At 43.1% G+C, this 19962-nt stretch overlaps 1 protein-coding gene across 5 annotated transcripts in view; it reads left to right on the top strand.

The window, feature by feature from the left end:
• Window positions 1-19962, top strand: part of ANKRD44 (ankyrin repeat domain 44) — a 298600-nt gene that overhangs the window by 157847 nt on the left and 120791 nt on the right. For all 5 annotated transcript variants that reach the window (XM_037167009.2, XM_037167010.2, XM_037167007.2 and 2 more), the window contains exons 4-7: window positions 5577-5647; window positions 15822-16022; window positions 16388-16475; window positions 18868-19010. In XM_037167009.2, coding sequence (XP_037022904.2) covers window positions 5577-5647; window positions 15822-16022; window positions 16388-16475; window positions 18868-19010 — 503 coding nt within the window. The remainder of the gene's footprint in view (window positions 1-5576; window positions 5648-15821; window positions 16023-16387; window positions 16476-18867; window positions 19011-19962) is intronic.

The raw sequence follows: 19962 nt of genomic DNA, 5'->3' as shown, positions 1-19962 counted from the left end.
ATAAGGAGATTCAGAGTGTTATTGTAATAGGATACAATGTAGTAAAAGCATACTTATGAAACAATAGATTTAAAAACTGTTGTGTAATATTTTAAATATAAAAAAAGAATATTGTACTAACCACTCAGCTTCATATTCTCCATTTTCTATGGATGCACATACTTTCATATAAAGGCATAAAAGACTCAGGAGCTTGTGTGCCGATCTCAGAGCAGAGCTTTTTTTGGGGAGTAGGAAGAGTATAGCACTGGGGAGGGCACTTAAGGAGACTTGACCGAAATCCGTGCTGATCCAGGTTTTTAAAGAATTCACCCATGACTCATATGGTCAAAACATGAAAGAGAATAGGTCTGTTGCTGCTGGTTATGCTAGGCAAATTTCCCAAGCTCCTGGTGAAGCCAGCTGAGTGGAGGAGATAATGCTGAATCTCTCTCAACCAGAAATCACCGTTCAGTAGGCAGCTCTTAGTTTAGGTCTGGCCTGGGCTTAGAGCTGTGTCCGTGGCAGACGCCCCAGTCTCAGTCCCTTAGTTCCTGACTCTGCTCTGATAATAGTCAGCAGGCAGTCGCGCAGTGCTTACTGTGTGTCTGGAAGTGATCTGGGGGCTTTTGTGGCGCAGCCTTCTCGACTGTTCAGTACTTTTTACAGAAATGGGCTTATTCCATATGTAATGTTTTATTGTTTTTTTCACATAACAAAACTATGTGAGTATCTCTCCACATCATCATCATCATCATTGTTATTATTTTTAATCCTCGCTTAAGGGTATGTTTTATTGATTTTACAGAGAGAGGAAGGAGGGGGGTGGAGAGAGAGAAACATCTATGTGACAGAGAAACATTACCAGTTGCTTCTCGTACATGCCCCCATTGGATGCCACAATCTAGTCATGTGTCCTGACCGGGAATCAAACCTGCATCCTTTCGGTGTGTGGGATGACGTTCCAACCAACTGAGCCACATGGCCAGGGCTCTTCACATTATTAAGCATTCTTATAAAACATCACAGCTATGCCCTTCTTCATCTAACACCAGAATTGTTTCCTGACAACCTTTCATGAAACATCCTTGAAGATTAGTCTTAATATTCACTCATATCTATTTTTTTAGAAACATATTACAGAACATTCTGATGCACACACACAAAGGAAGAAATAGGCTGTAGGTAATGGGGTGGGGAGGGAGGGAAGGAGAGGGAAAGAGGAGTAAGGGGGAAGGAGAAGAAAGAAGGAGATTGAAGGTAAAATTCTGACAGGCAGTGGCAAAAGCAGGTAGACACAGGTCTGGGCAGATACTAACCACACACGTGCACCCTGCCCTCATCAGGGTCCTGGTAGGCTGGCTGGTGAGGGAGCTCCTGGGAGGAGGTGCTTAGATTCAAAAAGTGAGGATAACTGAATGGCGTTTGGAGAGTCAACAAAAGGTCCTGTCAGACCCTAGAGCTCTGCCATCTGTGGGCAGGCACGGGTCCCTCTGTCTGCCTCTCCTGGGGGAGCTTGCCTTGCCGGGAGCCCGTCTCGGGGGTCAGCTGCAGTGGTTGTGCGGAGAAGAGAGCATGAGAAAAAAGTTAAGGCCCCAGCATGTCACACATCCTTGACTAGGAAGTTTCTTTTCAAACTGGACTGTGCAACCAATGGCATCTTGCTATTACTCTCTTACTCCCCTGGTGTGAACCCCAGGAACATCATGGAAGATACTGTGTGGCTGGACCACTCCGGATGGAAAGGGTGGGAGTGTCACTTTGACATCAAGGGCCACTGACTAAGAAAAAAATACTGTAAAAAAGGCCAACTTAATCCACCCATGTTTATTAAGAAAGAAAAACTTAATGTGTTAGGTCTCTTAAAAACATTGTATAAGTAAATATTTCACATATACAGAAAATTGTGGAAAATAGTATAATTAGTACCCATGTACACCAAGCTTAATGAAATGAGAGTTCCCATATTTGCATTGTATCTTTCTTTAGAGGAAATAAAACATCAGAGACAGTTGCAGCCCATTGGCTGTACAATTATTAACCCTTTCCCAACCCTCCCTTCCTAGAGGCCATTCTCCAGAATTGGAATCTGTTTTTTTTAGCCATATTTCCCACTTTTATTTCATCTCTCCACATCTATGCATCTATCAACAGCATATAGAATTGTTTTTGTAAATATAAAAAATTTTGTGGGGCATATATGGCATGTTGGGGAGTGACATTATAATTTTAGAAGTATATATTATTGAATAAAAGGTTTTAAAAGAAAAAAACTTTATGTAACTGGTATCATGCCATGGGTTTCATTGCACAATCTCATTTGTTCATTCAATATTATGTTTTGAAGCGCATCTGTTTGTGTATAGACATTCAATCTGTTCATGCCCGTGGCAGTGTAGCATCGCATTGTACAACTGTGGCAGTGTGCGATGTCTGTGACAGTGTAGCATTGCATTGTACGACTGTGGCAGTGTGCGATGTCTGTGACAGTGTAGCATCGCATTGTACGACTGTGGCAGTGTGCGATGTCTGTCAGGAGCTGCATTGTCGACTGTGGCAGTGGTTGTGGATGACATGTGTGTCTGTACAGTGTAGCATTGCACTATATGACTGTGGCAGTGTGTGATGTCTGTCACAGTGTAGCATTGCATTGTACAGCTGTGGCTCAGTGTCTCTGCCATTTTCCTCTTGATCAGCATTTAGGATTCAGATTTCTTGCTGTCACAAAATGCTGCAGGAAACATTCTTGTACACGCGTGAGGTTTCCTAGGGTACACAATTGGGGTAGATTGCTAGGTGGTAGGGCACGCGCATTGTGAACTTCACTAGGTAAAAGCAGATTGCTTCCTGAAGGGGCTTAGATCAATCCACACTCCTGCTCTCTCTGTTTAAGTCTTCCCATTGTTTCACACTCTTCTTAACTCTTGCCATTGTCATACTTTGTGATTTTCACCAATTTGACTGCTGTGAAATACTGTGTTAATGTTGCTTTCATTTGCCTCTCTAAGGAATTTTTTAACTTCTTTAATTTTACTTTGCAGTTAGTGAATTTTATAATTCAAAACAGTCAAATTTTTTCAAGTACAGTTTACATTGAATATTATTTTGTATTAGCTTCAGATGGACAGCATAGTGGTTAGACAATCATGCACTTCACAGGCTGGTCCCCCAACATTTAAAGTACCCACCTGGCATCCTACATAGTTGTTACAATATTATTGACTCTCTTCCCTATGCCGTGCTTGGCATTTCTGTGACTGTCTCGTGACTACCAATCTGCACTTCTCAACCCCTTCACCTTTTTCATGCAGTCCCTCTAATGAATTTTGAGAGTATCTTTTTATATGTGTCCTGCCATTTAGGTTCCTCTTGTAATGGGTTTTTACATTTATATATAGGCAACACAAAATTTACTCTGTGAAAGACTGTGAATAATAAAATATGTATTTCTGTTTTATATTTTTATAACCTGTGTTTAGAACTAGGGGGAGGAAGGTATGAAGGACTGTGCCCCTCATTTCCTTGTGTTGTAGATTTAGAGGTGGATGAGACATTGGGCGGGATCTGGAAAGAAGAACCGCTGATGTTTTTCTAATGCTCGGCAGTTTACGCAGCCCCTTTAAATCCACTTGATTCTCCCAACCACCCAGGGAAGTGCGTAGAGGGCTGTTATTATCGTGTTCTTGTTTGCTCATTTTATAGATGAGTGGCTCTTGGTCTCTGGGCCAGTAAATGCTGAAAGTGGACCTCAAACCTGGGTCTTCTGCCCATGGACTCCGCTGTCCTTCCAAGACCTCATTCATTTCTCTCTGGGGTACTTAGCCCAGCACTTCCTGCTGCTGGGGAGGGAGAGGTCTGCTGCCTTTGATTGTTAGCACGATCAAGCTGCTTTTATTTGGTCCTTATTGATGTGAGGGGCTTGAACTGTCGTAGGTAAGCTGCTTGGATGGAGTTAGTAGGACTAGGATTTAAATAATGTTAAGTTTAATAAACTAAGCAACAATGTGTTAGTGTCTCTCAACCTTGACAGCATATTAAATAACCTTGGGTCCTGGAGAGCCTGGGTCATCTCAAACCAATGACATCAGAATAGGGGGAAGAAGAGGCATTCTCTCTCTTTGTTTTAGGGATTCTCATATTCTTGTTTTCTATAATTTATATTATTGGTGGTATTTGTTTCTAAAGAGAAAAATTGTATTAAGTTCCATGATGTTATTTCCTTCTAGCTGGTATCTTCAACTACATTTCTAGCTCACTTTTACCCATGAAAGTCTCCTCCTGTCTTTAATAAATAGCAAAAAACAAGGTTTCTGTTTTTCAAGCTGTCAGCTGGCCTTGGCCTCACAGAGGTTCGTCAGCCCTGCTCCCACCGACTCCCTTTCACAGCCCTTGTCCAGAGGCACCTCCTCCACACTTCCCCTCCTCTGCCCTACTCTCTACTTCCTTCGATTCATCCCTCTACTCTTCTTCCTCACAAGCTTCCTTCCCTGCTAAAATAGTCTCATCTTACTGCATCGACAAAGATATCTATGTTTTCTCCTCCTCCTCCTCTTTGGTAGCCCTTCCATAAAACTTTCCATCCCTGATCAGCACCCTGAACCCACCTGAAAAAGGCAGCTCAGACTGTGTGTTTTATTGACTCACTCGTAGACTTGGAAGACTTGCTGTCATGGAGAATGATGAGGGTGTCATGTGAGGAGGGTACCTTCTGCTTTCCTTGAATCCATTCATATGAAGCTTCTGCTCCCCAGTGGTGAGGTGGCTCCCAAGAGATGAACATTAGGCACACCTGTGAGTGTGAACTGGTTCTGGTTCCTGTGTCACTCTGTCTGTCCATCCCAGAGTGTGAGGGAGCCATGAGCAACCTATGTAGGCTTTATGCTGTGTCTGTCCAAGGGTTCCCTGGAAGCAGGCCTGTTCCTACCAAAATCTCTGGCTAGTCCCAAAGAAGGAATCAGGATTCCTGGATAAAACAGATTTCTGCTAATCCTCTCAGCCCAGATGACATCACATCAGAACTCAACTTTGCAAGGTTTGTTTGAGACTCAACTGGCCTCCAGTGTACATTCACTGGAAGGCTCTCGTCATTGGCAGTTGGCCAATGAGGGGCTTGTGTGCCTTGCAGGATACATATACTAAATGACTAAAAATAAAATAATCTGATTATATACTTTATATTCGGGAATATACGTTGTACTCAGGAACACACACACTTGAAAAGTTCTTTATTCTTCAGAACATACATCTCCACAGTCCTAGAGAATTTGTTTTCTCACCACTACATCTCCTACCCAGTGAGATGCTGTATTTCTCATCCGGTCTTTACCCAGTTCTGTGACATTCTCAGTTCCTGATCTTGCTCCTCCTACTGTGCTGGGTGTCTCCTTCCACTACACTGGGTGTCTCCTTCCACTACACTGGGTGTCTCCTTTGGTCCAGTTGCTAGAAAGCATGTGACTGATATTAAGAGAAAAGAAACGAAATATGGCGACCGTGCCAGGCAAATGAGAGTGCAAGACAGAGCTTCTGACATAACATCAGGAGAACGCCCCCTGCCTGCGTTATGCCTCTGACCTGTCTGTGCTGTTTGGTTCTAGGAGCTCGTGTGAATGCCAAGGACAACATGTGGCTGACCCCACTGCACCGGGCTGTTGCCTCCAGAAGCGAAGTGAGTGATTATCTCCTTTTATCTAGCTCCTTCAGTCCCTAGAAAGAGAACAATTCTTTCTGTTGAATTAGGATCGTCACTGGTGAACAAAAAAAGCTTTTACTTCTAATGCAAGGAGGTTACCAACATTGAACAATTGTCTGTTTGAGTGCCTCCTGCATGCGAGTCATGGCGCTGGGGGGTGGCAGGGGTAGCCTATGGTGGGCGGCATGGCCCCCGACTCCAGTAAGCTGTCAGTCTGGAGGGGGAAGCAAATAGGTAAGCAGATCAGAGCAATGTCAGAACTGACTCAGAGGAGGGAGCAAATAACTGTCTGCTTGAATAAGGAGTCTTCCAAGAAGAGATGCCAGTTGAGCCGGTCCTTAGAGGATGAGTAGGGACTTAGCAGGCCAGGAGGAGGAGGGAGGGCTGAGTAGGAGGATAAAATGCTCAAGGACGAGAGGCACAGAAGGGAATGAGTGGCAGCTTCAGCTGGACGTGGTGGGAACCTGGGCTGTAGCAGGAGACAAGTCTGCTAGGGGAGGCTGGGTTACCTGGCGGAGGGCTGCGTGCTCTCTGAGCAGCGGGAGTGGTCACAGCAGAGATAAGAGTGAACATGACAGATTTGGGACTTTGTGGGGCCAGTTGGAAAAGAAGCCAGTGGATGCATGGTGATGCCATTAACTGAGAAGGCAGAGGCAGAAGAACAGGGGTTGGGAAGCTGATCAGTTCTGTTTGAACATGCCGAGTTTGGCTCACACATCACTGGAATGTAAGCCCATGAGGGCAGAGATCTGTACTGTGTTCCCTGATGTATCCCAAGCCTCGTACATTGTAGCTACTTGAGAAGGAATTTATTTGAATGCTAGAAATTCAAGCAAAGGTGGCTAATCAATGACCATTATTTATACAGGTCTAGAGCTTAGGAACAGAGAGGAAGATCATTCGAACCGTGGTAAATGGATCAGCCCTCCAGGGAAAGTGTAGGGTCGAGAAGGAAAGACCAGTGTGGGGGAGGGGTGGCAGGGAACCATGGTGACCTTGAGCCCCGAAGCTGGTCAGAGGGGAAGCCTGCCATCCAGGCATCCAGGAGGCTCCAGCCTCAGAGTTGGATTAGTCATCCAACTTGGCATTGGATGACTAGTCTTTGTAGCTGGTTTTACCAAATGAAGCTTCTCCTCTGCTGCCGCAGAAGGTGATGCTCTCCAGGTACACCTGGGAGCCAGCTGGAGGTGTGGCTGAGACCACACACACGGATGTTGCTGGTGTTGATGGCTGACAGAGTTGGCAGCTGTCTGGAAACAACAGTATCCTTGGTAGGCGGCAGCTTAGTGCTCACAGTCTTCCTTGCTGTGCTGTGTGATGTGGGTAGTTTTTGTAAGAGGTTGGTTGTGTTCTCTTTCTGAATAGCCCGCATGTAATGAGGGAGACACATGATCCTACATCGCCTGGCTTGGACCCTGGGAGTTTAGAAACTTCTTATGGTCTCACATTTCCTTTCTGTTTCACCTGGGAAGGCAGGTGCAGTGGGCTGCTTGAGTTCGTACAGCCAGCTTCGTGCGACCAGCTCCTTCACAGAGGAGTGTTTCTTGGTCTTTTTTTTCCTTAATGTAACAGTTTAACAAATTCTTTTTTTTTAAAGATTTTATTTATTTATCTTTAGAGGGGAAGGGGGGAAGAAGAGAGGGAGAGAAACGTCAATGTATGGTTGCCTCTCATGTGCCCCCTGCTGGGAACTGGCCTGCAGGGAACCGGCCTGCAACCCAGGCATGTGCCCTGACTGGAAATCGAACCTCGATTGCCTGGTTCGCAGGCCCGTGCTCAATCCACTGAGCTACACCAGCCAGGCTGTTTCTTGGTCTTTTAAAATCATTTGGTCTTTGGTATTTTAAAAATAAAAATTAAAATTAAGTATCTTTTGAAAGATGTGGGTTTGCTTCCTCTTTTAACCAGAACCAGGTCTTTTTGGCCCAGGAAGACATTCACTGAGCACTTCCTGCGCCAGGCCCTGTGCTTGCTGATGGAACTGCAGCAGAGGGTGAGACACGTGGTCCCTGCCTTAAGCGTGTGGTCTGGTGGGGCAGAAAGACGCAAAAGCAGATTGTTTCAGTACTGTGTGATCGCTGCAAAGGCTTCAGTCCGCAAAACACCCGTTTTCCACCAACCATCAGCTTACCTATTTTTACGTATCTTTGGTCTGTTTGAAGTCAGCCAGCCCAGTGGTGGGTCAACCTTTATATGGGAGAAGGGTGTTTGCTGCTTCCCCAGGGAACCAGCTCCCTCTGCAGGTTTTCTGAGGGGGACGAAATCCCTTGCAGGTGCCTCTTGCCAGGAAGGAATTAAAATGCAATCAGACCCCTAGTTGTAAACAATCAGGGTCATCTGTAAGCTTGCGAAAGAAGCTGTCTTCATATCAGTATCTGTCACAGCAAGTTGAAAAGTGTCTCATGAAGACTGGAGTGTGTGTAACCAGTGTTGGGACTGACTGTGGGCCTCTTCATTTCAAAGCACATTACTCTGAATTTAGGAAGTCCGCATTTAGGAAATTCCGGTTTTCCTTTGTTGGATTCCATCATATCACCTTTACTCCATGACTGCCCTAAATAATAGCTGGGAAAAGGGAAGTGGGCTTTAGGTAGGAAGAACAGAGAATATTTGGACTGGTAATTTGGCTCTTATCACTTGCCAAAGGGGATATGTGTGTTCGGCATGAGAGCCGGTACATCTGTCTGTTGCTTAGATGGGCAAACAGTGCTATTACTTACCCAAATATGTATTAAAATCATTTCTTCTCTGAAAGGCTTCTAAACTCTATACTGTTCTTAAAGCCTTTTGCTTCTAAAATGTAGGTAATTGATTTCAAGGTTCGTTGTTCCATCAAAAAAGCAGAGCCAATGTAGAAGATACAGGCTAGGATATTTACTGAAGGAATTAGGCTGCACCCCACTGTGTGAGCTGCTGCGGTGTACATCCGCCTGTCACCTCCGTTTCTGGGTGGCCCTGTGGTCACTGCAGGCCAGCAAGAAAAGCTGGACGTGGCAGGGGGGAGAATAGGAATCAAACCCGCGAACCCCCAGTCTACAGGATGAAGCACCAACCAACGGGTGACACCAGCCAGGGCAGCATTTTATTTTATAGTTTAAATTTTAAAAGCTCATGTTTTCTCCTTTCCTCTAAAAAAAAAAGTCATTAATGTGGCCTAAATGCTAGGAGACAGGAGAATTGGAGAAATGATGTGGGAGACTAGAATGTCCATGCTTTCCTTGGGTTCTCTGTACGGTTATAAAAAGATGATGACGTAGAGAACGTACATGGTACCTGGAATGAAAGGAAAGCACATCAGCATTTAGTAAGCTGTCAGTTAGAATGTAGGTGAGTCGTGCTCAGATTTAGTGTACATTCTTGTCACCTGGGTGCCTGTTAGAAGTAGCTGTCCTAGCACCTCACCCCACGATGAAGCCTGTGGCTGGGTCCAGAAATCTGCATTTTGAAAAGAAGGTTCCAATGCATGTGGCCTGCACACCGCACTCTGAGTCCTGGGATTGAAGACCGGGACCGCTTTAGTCTCTGGCCTTCCCAATGTTTGAAGCTGGCACTTCTCAAATAGTTGCCTTTGGATTCTTTCATATCCCAAAGTCTCCAGTGACCCCTTTATATTAACTGTAATCATGTCGGGCGAGTTTAGTTTCATAATGGGTACTTTTAGAGGAATCATCCAATTAATTGAACAAATTAGTTGGGCACCAATCTGTAGAATTCTTATAGAACACGAGATTATTGTAAGTAGTAGGGGCTGGGGCCCCAATGATTTCAGTGACAGAGCAAATGCCTTCAGGACTTGAGTGCAGACTCAGGGACGGCAGCCCGCAGGAACGCCTTGTTAATACTTGCATAATATTACTTAGAGAGTTTGCTAATCATTATACTAGTACATTTATTCTACCCAGATTTATTGAATATATACTGTGTACAAGGCATCTGCCAGGCTTTGTAAAGAGCGCAGAAAATTGTATATGGCTCAGACCCTGGCGTAAAGCAACTTGCAGTTTATAAACCTTGACATTGCTTATGCCTGCAAGGACTCAAGTCATAAACAATGACTTTTCCACGAGTAACTTATAACCACTTCAATGCAATGCACCTTTGAGAATAAAAACACCAATATTAGGGGAGACAGTTTTTAGGACACATGCTTCCTCTGTCTTCTCATCTTTTGCACATGCCGCAGTGTGGGTTTCTGCTTTTTATGACAGGGTTGGAGTGGCCTTTTGTTAAAAAGAGAAAGTCATAAAAGGTAGAAATAGAGGGACTGCAAATGCCATCTCCAGGTGCTTCCCGTGGGACACCCACAGCAGCTCTTCCCTCTGTCCGTCCTCTCTGCGTCTTCTGTGGGACAGCCAGTGCTACGGAGCGGACCTCGGCAAGGCCTGCAGTCCTCACAGCGAGGGCTGACTGGCCGAGGCCTCCGTTCAGGAGAAATGCCAGAAGCTTCACACATGCCGGCTCATTAAAAAGAGATCAGGGCTTTGAAGAAGCCTGACTGCAGTGCGGCCTGAGTGCCGGCCTGGCAGCGTGTGTCTCGGTTGCTGTGATAAGAGGGAGCATCCAGAGCCTTTCAGAGCAGTTTGGTGGAGTAATTCAAGCCTCCTAAATTTAATAATAAAATAGAGTTTATAATTAGTTTCTTTATCTTCCTTCATTTTATTTTTTACTTTTTATTGTATTTTATGAAAGTATTGGCTTGAGGTGGATTTGAAATGATAGTTTTCTTTAAAAACTGGTGCTTCACCCCAGAGAGTTTGAGATGTATCATGTAAGCAACTTTTCCTGATTTAGAAAGTGTTCAGTGTTCCTTCCTCCACATTAATTTCTGTTTTATCTTGAAAATTTCTGTAAGATCAAACTCCTGGATATTAATTTTTTTTGCCGATGTGTGATACAGTGTTGAAAATGGGTACTTTTTTTTACTACAGAAATTATTAATTCCCGAAATAGCTCTAAAATTACACGCTTTGAAAACGAAGTTCAAGTGCTTCCAAATTAAAATTTTTGAAAGCGAAGTGATTTTAAAAGAGGAACGTGTTGTCTTTTTAAGTCAAAGCTCTATTTTAGCCAAAATATTATATTAAATTTCTATTTAGTGTATTAAGCCAGTTTGGCAGGCTAAAACTTCTGAGCTTAAAAATGTAAATAAGTAAGAAGAATTAACATTTAAAATTATTCATCTCAGTGTACTTGACTAATACCACCTACTGAATAAGCTCTGGCCCAGGGGAGCACTGCAGGAGCCCTGAAGTCAGCCAGGCTCACAGCCCACCGCCCTGGACTTGGGTCGCCTTGCCTTTAAAATGGAGCTGTCTGTCAGGCAAAGGAGTCAGACCCATTATAATGCCCTGTAGGTCTGTGAATTTAATTCCGTAGTCATGTTAGAGTACTTGTGGTTTCAGTTTTAAAAAGTTAATTTTTGGAAAGTAATAACTCCTCCTTTGTACACTAAGTATTTCTTGGTAGAATCCTTTCTTGTCAAGTAAGAGAACACTAGGCAGTTCATTTCATAAGAAGATACAGAAATTAAAAAGAAGAATGGCCAAGTTTAAATATTTTTTTAAAAATAGAGAAAAAAAGTGATGGTTGTTTCGGAGGTCCTTGAACTGTAAAAGTAGGTGTTAATGTAAAAGACAGACATGACATTGGCATGCACATGGGAACTGCCTGGTGTTCACACGAAAAGGGATTTATTGAGGCCCCACCCACTTTTTCCTTCCCTTCTGATCAATGAACCTGAACCCTTTCCCTTTCTAATTTTTTAGGTGTAACCCAGATGTTGGGCAGGGGCACCTTGCTTTCTACACAGATACGACTGGCTGGAAACTATACGCCACATCTTGTGTAAAGTCTAACAGTTTTCCAACAATTCAAAACAACCAGAGACTTAAGGTTTTGATTGGCTAACTCCAAAACCCTGTTCCTGCTACATTCCTTTGGTTTTTGTGTCTGCCTCCCCCTCTTCCTCTTGGCCTGCTGACTCTGCCCCTGTCCAGGTATACACCTTGGCCCTGGGGGTGGGGCCCATGTCCTCTCTCCACCCCCTTTATCCTCACCGTTCCTTCTGAGCTCCAAATGTTTCTCACTCTGTTCTGCAGAGCAGGGCAGCTCCACCCAACCCCAAATTCACTATAGACCGGCCGCTGCCTAGCAATGGCTGAACACAGAGGCCTCTGAGTCTTTTAATGGGACCCACCCTCCTTAAATGTCTAGTTGAGCCTAAAACAGTATTTTTTCTTTTTTTTAAAGATTTTATTTTATTTTTTAGAGAAGGGGAGGGAGCGAGAGGGGGAAAGAAACATCAATGTGTGGTTGCTTCTTGTGTGCCTCCTACTGGGGACCTGGCCCTCGACCCGGGCATGTGCCCTGACTGGGAATCAAATGCACAACCTTTTGGTTCACAGGCTCGCACGCAACCACTGAGCTACACCATTCAGGGCCTAAAAGAGTGTTTTTTCCTGCTGGTAAATCACAAAATTTTATTTTAATCAGGTTTGATAATTTGCAGTTTGTAGTAGTTTAAACAAGGAGCTAGACCAGGCACCTGCAAGCTTTTTTCATAAAGGGCCAGATAATAAATATTTTAAGCATCAATGGCTGTATATGGTCTTTGTCACAAATATTCAACTCTGCTGTTTTCATTCAAAAGCAGCCATAGATAATATGTAAACAAATGAATGAGGCTGTGTTTCAATAAAACTTTATTTATAAAAATAGACCAAAATTATCTGTGATTAAAATATTTTTAGAAGTATTGCCTATTTAAGAATACAGGTCCCACACTGACCAGTGCAGCTCAATTGGCTGGGCATCGTCCTGCAAAGCGAAAGGTCGTTGGCCCAGTTCCTGGTCAAGACACGTGCCTGGGTTGCGGGTTCAGCCAGCGGGGTGTATACAAGAGGCAGCCAATCAACATTTTTCTCTCACATTGATGTTTGTCTCCCTGTTTCTCCCTCCCTTTCCCTCTCTCTAAAAATAAATAAAATCTTTAAAAATGTATATATATAAAAGAATGAGGGTTCCCCCAACCCTCATACCTGCCAAACTCAGAAGGTGCTTGTTTATGTATAAGCTAATCCTGGCACATAAATACAGTTTTTGAAAAGCAATTTTTAAAGATTTTATTTATTTGTAGAGAGAGGGGAAGGGAGGGAGAAAGAGAAACATCAACGTGTAAGAGAAACATCCATCAGTTGCCTCTCTGCAGGCCCCCAACTGGGCTGAAACTCAGGCACGTGCCCTGATTGGGAATTGAACCAGTGACTTTTTGGTTCACAGGCTGACACTCCAACCACTGAAGACTGAGCCACACCAACCAGGGCAGGCTTTTGTTTTGTTTTGTTTTGTTTGCTTGACCTATTGCTTTGTGTGAAATGCAAATTGTTTCTAAATATTCATTTTTAAGTAGTTATATCACCTAGTCTTAGTTACTCTAAAAAAAAATCACATTTTGTTACTTTTGAAAAACAAATTTCTAATGATTTCATTGCTCTTATCTCCGAAAAGTATAAATTTGTGAAATGATCTTATATATGTTGTTTTGTTAGTCTGTCCTAAATTTACATAATATTTAATGCAAAGCAAGAATCTGTACAAGTGCAATGAAATAATGCACAAGACAAAGGTATTAAAGTGACAGTATGTAATGTTATTCTGCTGTGAATGTGTAAAAAGGATACTGGACTCTTTTTCAGTATTGCCTTGAGATGACTATCTTCCATCTTTTTGACCTCATATCTGCAAAACTTTTCCAGCATGCATCTTCAAAATGTGCATCTCATTTTTATTTATAAATTATATACTAGAATTACTATCATTAGCTAATATTTCAAAGCACAATGTACTAAGGGTGAGGCTTTTCATTTATCTTAGTCTTACATAACCGAGGTGGGTAATAGACTTCCAATGATTTTCCTCTGTTTTGGCCAAGCTCTTGTCAGAATTGATTAAATTTGCCATTACTTTTACCTTGTACTGTAGGTGATACAAAGCTTTTGCTAGGCATAGAAGTGTCAGCTCTGTGACTTCCCCATTATTTATTTGGGTTCCTTGCATAAATCTTGCTTATTTTAGAATGCTTGCAGTTTAAGGGTACATGTTACAATCTGTAAATCAACTTAGCAGGCGCATCACTGAACCTTCCGGTGCACTCCACGGCGGATGTTTGGAGCCAGGGTGAGCCCCGCCCCCCCCCAGTGGAAGCCCCCCTCCTCCCTGAGGGCATCTCCACAGCTGTGAGGCAAGGTCCTGTGTGGAGATGACTGAGGGCACAGTGCCAGCCCAGAAGTTAAATGCCAGCTAAACTGCTTTCCTTTTTAAAGAAAAGAAGCATAAAGGAAGGTTCCAATATTTTCCCACAACACAAGGGATTGTCTGTATATTTATAAAAACCTCCATATTGAGGAGGCCAAAGTTGATAGAAATGTTATTTTTTAATTTAAATTTTACTGCTTTATTTGTGATTTAGCTTTTCTTTTCTTTCTTTTTTTTTTATTTATGTATTTATTTTTAGAGAGAGGGGAAGGGAGGTAGAAAGAGAGGGAGAGAAACATCAATGTGTGGTTGCCTCTCCTGCGCCCCCTACTGGGGACCTGACCTGCAACCCAGGCATGTGCCCTGGCTGGGAATTGAACTGGTGACCCTTTGGTTCTCAGGCCTGTGCTCAGTCCATTGAGCTACACCAGCCAGGACTAGCTTTTCTTTTCTTTATTTTTTTTCACCCAGCTGGCTTTTAGGATAGAGCCTGCGGAGTGTTCCTTTCAGTCCTCCATAGTTCTAGCTGTGTGAATCACACCGTAGGTGAGCCTAACATATGCACATGCTTCGCTCTGAAATAGGCTCAAGGAATATTTAGTAATCATTACCTTATTGTATATCTTACTAAGGGTGAATGGTATATTTCTTTCCCTTTTTGATAATCTTAACAAAATATTTGTTTGGGTCTTATCAGCTTATTACCCTTTATTTACAGCATCTAAATGGAGCCACACTCTTTAAACTATATTCTTTAATTTGCAAAGTCAATTTCCTTTTGCTCTCAATCTACTGTCTAAATTAGTCATTACTCTCAACATGTTACTACTACTCTTTCATGGAACATTTTTTTTACAAAATGTTTCATGGAACATTTTTTTTAGTTCATCATTTACGTCCCTGATAAAAGTATTAATTTTGAGAGTTTGGATTATCTACTACCTGGGGGCACTTTTATATACTTGCATGATAGAGTAGATTGGACAATCCAGGCCTTTGGGGATTAGGGTGGACACAGGTGAGCATTGGTCTATGAAGGGTACAGGGGTGTGGTATGATGCCTTTCCCTGATGACACATTGATGAGATGTTCATAAAGGAGCACTGTTGATTGCTCCCAAAGGTGTCCCTGGATGCAAAGAGAAACAACTAACAGCCATTCCCTTTTCTAGAGAAGCGATGTCATTCGCTTGATTGAACAGAAGGGTGTCTTCAATTCTGACTGCATAACCAAGTCCCCAGGGCACTTTGCAGACAGTCTGAGGCCAGTTAGAGTCTCCGGGCTGGGACCTGGCATCTGTATTTGTAAGGGCTCCCCAGGTGGTTTCATTGCACAACCAAGGTAGAGGTAAAGATGAAGATGCTAACAAGCTGATTAGGTCAGGAAAACGAAAAGTGGGAGGTTCACAGAGTGAGGGTTACGATGTTGGTTGAGGACTAAAAAGTTATACATTGACCCAAGAGTGTCTGAAGGGCTTTGAGGCCTTTGGCTCTGGAAGAGCGAGGCTTATTGACAAACACTTCTAACCTCAGATGATCTTTGGAGGCCTTTTGGTCACTTGATGTGCACACATATACGCGTGTGCTCTCATTTGGCCAAAAATACCCGCTACCTTCTAAGGACACCTTGCACTTAGATGGTTTATTTGGCTTTGGAGATGTGCCAGGGCTCTCGGCCTAACAAAGAAATTGCGGTGAATCTGTTTCAATCCACCACTCTTGATCCTTATCGCCTATTACTCTGCCTGTCACAGAGGAATCTCCATCTCAAGCCAGACTGTAACGGCAGGGGCCCTTCCCTTCCTGTAGTTCCAGGGTCTGTTGAAAAACATCTTGCACCCAATAAGTATTGACCGAATGTTTGTCAGTGACCCCTGCAAACTCTGCTTTTGCTGTAGGAAGCAGTGCAAGTATTGATTAAGCACTCGGCTGATGTCAATGCGAGGGACAAGAACTGGCAGACCCCCCTGCATGTGGCAGCAGCCAATAAGGCTGTCAAGTGTGCGGAAGTGATCATTCCCCTGCTGAGCAGCGTCAACGTCTCCGACCGAGGGGGCCGCACAGCCTTGCACCACGCTGCGCTGAACGGCCATGTGGAGGTGGGTGTCTTTGTCACTGGGAACAAGAACCCTCCCTCCTGACTTTCTTAACCCCAAGAGCAATATTGCTGCTAATATTGCTGCTGGGACTTTTACAGATGTGATGATAATATTTGTACAGGAAACTGTAGGCTCTTATATCTGTGCTTAAATTTAGAGCCACAGTGAGTTGAAAAAGCAGCCATCGCTTCAGTCTTTTTCTCCTGGTACACATGCCACAGGGTTGGCTGTGATGCCATCTTTCTACTTCGTTTGAACTCCAGGTCTCTGACCTGCCTTGACATTAACTTGGCTCAGATCACCTGCAGCTGGTGAGGGGCCCTCACCATTACACGGTGTTCACTTCATCACTCGTTATCTTTCAGATGGTCAATTTACTCCTGGCCAAAGGGGCAAACATCAATGCATTTGACAAGAAGGACCGGCGTGCTCTGCACTGGGCAGCGTATATGGGTAAGGATTCCATGCACGGGGAGCAAAGTGCGTATAACCTCAATTAAAGAAGCCATGGGTCTCTCATTGACCATATATGTTTTTTCTTGGGCAAGTTAGACTTCTTTTCAAGCTTGGGGTTCAACTGAATTAAGATTTAGTTCATTTTACCGGCATTCCTCGAACATTCTAGATGAGCAGTTGGTTTATTTCTGCTGCAATGAGGAGGAGGGTTGAACCATGGCCTGGACTTGACTGTTACAGTCTGGATTGGAAGCTGCACAAATTGTGCTTATTTTACCTTGTTATGGAAGCAAGCTAAGGTGTTTAAAAAGAAAGAGGATTTGCTAGTAAAGCAAGGACATACAGTCCACGTGTTTTTATTTATTTATATATATATATCTTTGAAAGAAACAGAAAGGGGGGAAGGATGAACAGCCCCTTTGCTGCTGGGTGGGCGGAGCTGACCAGAGTCCTGCTAGGCTTTCCTGCTGCTCCACTTCCAGCCATGCTGAGGGCTGCAGCCCTTGCTTCTGCCAGCTTGGCTAGGGGAGATGAAGACAGTCCGTTTGTATATTTCTCCTCTTCACTTTTGCTAGTGCAAATACCGCTGACAAATTATAGACCTTACAGAGTTTATTCTCAGTGTATTCCCAGGGGAAATGAAGATCCTTCGTTTGTGTTCTAATTGGAAAACATCTTGCAATTAGCAAAGCAGACAGGATTCTTTCAGCACCAAATTATGAACAACTTAAATGCCCATCCACAGGAGACTGTGTTGGTGAATTATGGGAGAGCTACACCATGCAACCCTGTGCAGTAACTACACTGATGATGTCATCAGTACTTAGTAACATAGGAAGATTCTGTGGTATGTCAAGTGAGAACAGATTGTAACAGTATGAGTAATATGATCCTTGTTTTAAAAACTGTATGCAGTGAAAACAACCTAGGCTATATTATATACCGAAATGTTAATTGATTATCTCCTGGGATTGGTGATTGGGGATGATTTCCATTTCCTTTTAATATCTTTCGGCTTTTTCTGAATCCTTTTAAACAAGCATGCCGGCCTTTTATCTCATTAAAGTGACATTAATTGTGGGGAGAAAAAGAGAGTGAGTTGGAGCAGGGGCGAAATAAATTTTGTGCTATAGATGGGTCTGAATGAATCTTTCGGCTTAAAAAAAAACCAGAATCTTGAGATTTTGTAAGCATTATCATTTTTAAAGGTGATAAATGGAGTTACGAGTTGACTAGATGCCCGCACAGTACTTGTAGGACTGGAGCCAGGGAGTGTCTGCCAGGTCCTTGTATAGGCGGAGCACAGACTGAGCTAGTGTGGGATGGGGCTTGGAAAAGCTGGGCTTCCAAGTTTGCTCTCTGCTGACGCCGAGTTCAACAGTTGTGTGGAATTGCTGTAACGAAGTAAAGTCATCATTTGGTGTGTCACCAGGATTCGAATAGGAAGAAACATAGTTAACTTTCTTTAGGAAATAAAGGATGATACCCACCAGACAAAAGATACCACCACTTAAGCTTAAGATTCAGCACTAGTAACTGAAAGTAATTTTTTCTATATGCAGGTCTTCAAGGAAGAGAGTCAAATTTTAATAAAACAAGCCAGCAGCTTCTTTCTCTCTCTCTCTCTCTCTCTCTCTGTGACACACACACACGCACACACACACATTTTAAACCCAAGAGTCAGGATCACCCTCCCCCATTCCATTGTTAGCCAGGACCCTGAAGCACAGAACCACCTTCAGTCTCAAAGTAAAGGTCAGCTATGTTTATCATATTGTATAGAGTGAGATAGGGAACAAAGGGAAACATCTAAAATACATGCCAGTGCAAGTTGAAACTAGGAGAGTTTTCTGTTTAGCCAGTAATTGACATGGATACTTTTAAGTTGAACCATATGAAATCGCCATTTCTGTGGTCCAGAAACAACAAAAACCCAAGTCACACAGCAGCGATTTCATGTAATTTAAAAATTAATCTGGAGTCATTCTGATTGATTACTTTTTTTTTCTTTCATTGGTCTTCTAAAACAAATTGCTACTGTTGAGCTTTTCGATTTCAAAAGCATTGCTCTTGCTTTGACTCGTGTTTAAGACGAGTGCTAGCACGTTCAGGGCCTTGTTGCTACCTACTTGCCAAAAGGCATCACTTCTGCTAGATCTTCAAGAGAAGGCTCAGTATGTGAATTCATCTATTTTTTTTACCCATAGCATTTACATAAAGTCTGACACATAGTAGGTACTCACCAAATATTTGTTGAGTATTTCCATGAACCAGCTTCTTATGAATAGCTCAGCAAAATGCTGTTGGCAATAGTGATAATTTAGGTGGAATGAATTGTCAAATTGTCCTATAAAGGTTAATGATGTTTTCTGCTGCTTGCTTTGTAAAGGCCACCTGGACGTTGTGGCATTGCTCATTAACCACGGCGCAGAAGTCACGTGTAAGGATAAGAAGGGCTACACCCCCCTGCACGCTGCAGCCTCCAATGGACAGATCAGTGTTGTCAAGCACCTCCTGAATCTGGGGGTAGAGGTGAGCTGTGATTCATGCATCACTCCCTGCTGTTTTTGTGAGCTTTCTGTGGTCCTCAGGTGAAATCCTATGTCTGTGTGGGTTTTCTTTTATTCTGAAATTAAATCTTGTTTGCATTTTAATTCAAGAGGAAGAAAATTCCTTCTTTTATAGTACTCTATCTTTGAGTTTGCATGGGCAACTGATGGAGGGCGTTGGGGGCATCTAATTACTAGAAAATGAGAAACATACTTTCTATATCACAATAGAGAAAAATTTATATGTATACATATAAATACATATACAGAATGGAATTTATTTATTAAAATTGTGTATTTATTCTTACATGTTTAAAATTCAGTCACCTTCTAAATACACGCTATTTGACCCAATACACATATCAAGACTTTTTTCCACTGCTCAAAACAGTTTTTGAACTCAACAGTTTTGATGCTTTTTAGTGCTTCTGTCATTTTTCGTTTCACCTCTTCCACATTGGCAAAACGTTTCCCTTTGAGGACTTTTTTAATTGGGGGAAACAAAGTTGCTGGAGTGAGGTCAGGTGAATAGGGAGGGCAAGGCATGAGGACCCTGTTCAGCATGGTGTGGGCAGGTGTGCCTGTAAATCACCCCTTGTGAAATGTGTTGGAAGTCTTCAAAAAATTTCACTGAAGCCAAACACATCCTCTCACAACAATACCAGTTGGTACACTGATGCAGATGGGTCCCTAGAACGCTCACCTAGTGGGGGCAGTACTATAAGGGGCCTGCCCTCCAGAAGATAATTCCATTTTTGGGGGGGGCATCCTTCATTATGTGTGTGTATATATCTTTTTTTTTTAAAGATTGGCTAGGATTCTTCACACCACCTTCAGAATCTAGCCTTCTAAATTGCAGCTTCCAAGCAGAAATGAGTGAATTAATGGCAGGAACAAATAGCAGAGGTGTCCAGTGCTAAGCTGTAGAAGTTGGC

This window comes from Artibeus jamaicensis, unplaced genomic scaffold, assembly GCF_021234435.1.
Source record: "Artibeus jamaicensis isolate MK-2021 breed Jamaican fruit bat unplaced genomic scaffold, CSHL_Jam_final contig_391, whole genome shotgun sequence".
NCBI classification, from domain to species: domain Eukaryota; kingdom Metazoa; phylum Chordata; class Mammalia; order Chiroptera; family Phyllostomidae; genus Artibeus; species Artibeus jamaicensis.
Note: the sequence above shows the minus strand (reverse complement) of the source record. Positions and strands in the feature narration are given on the sequence as shown.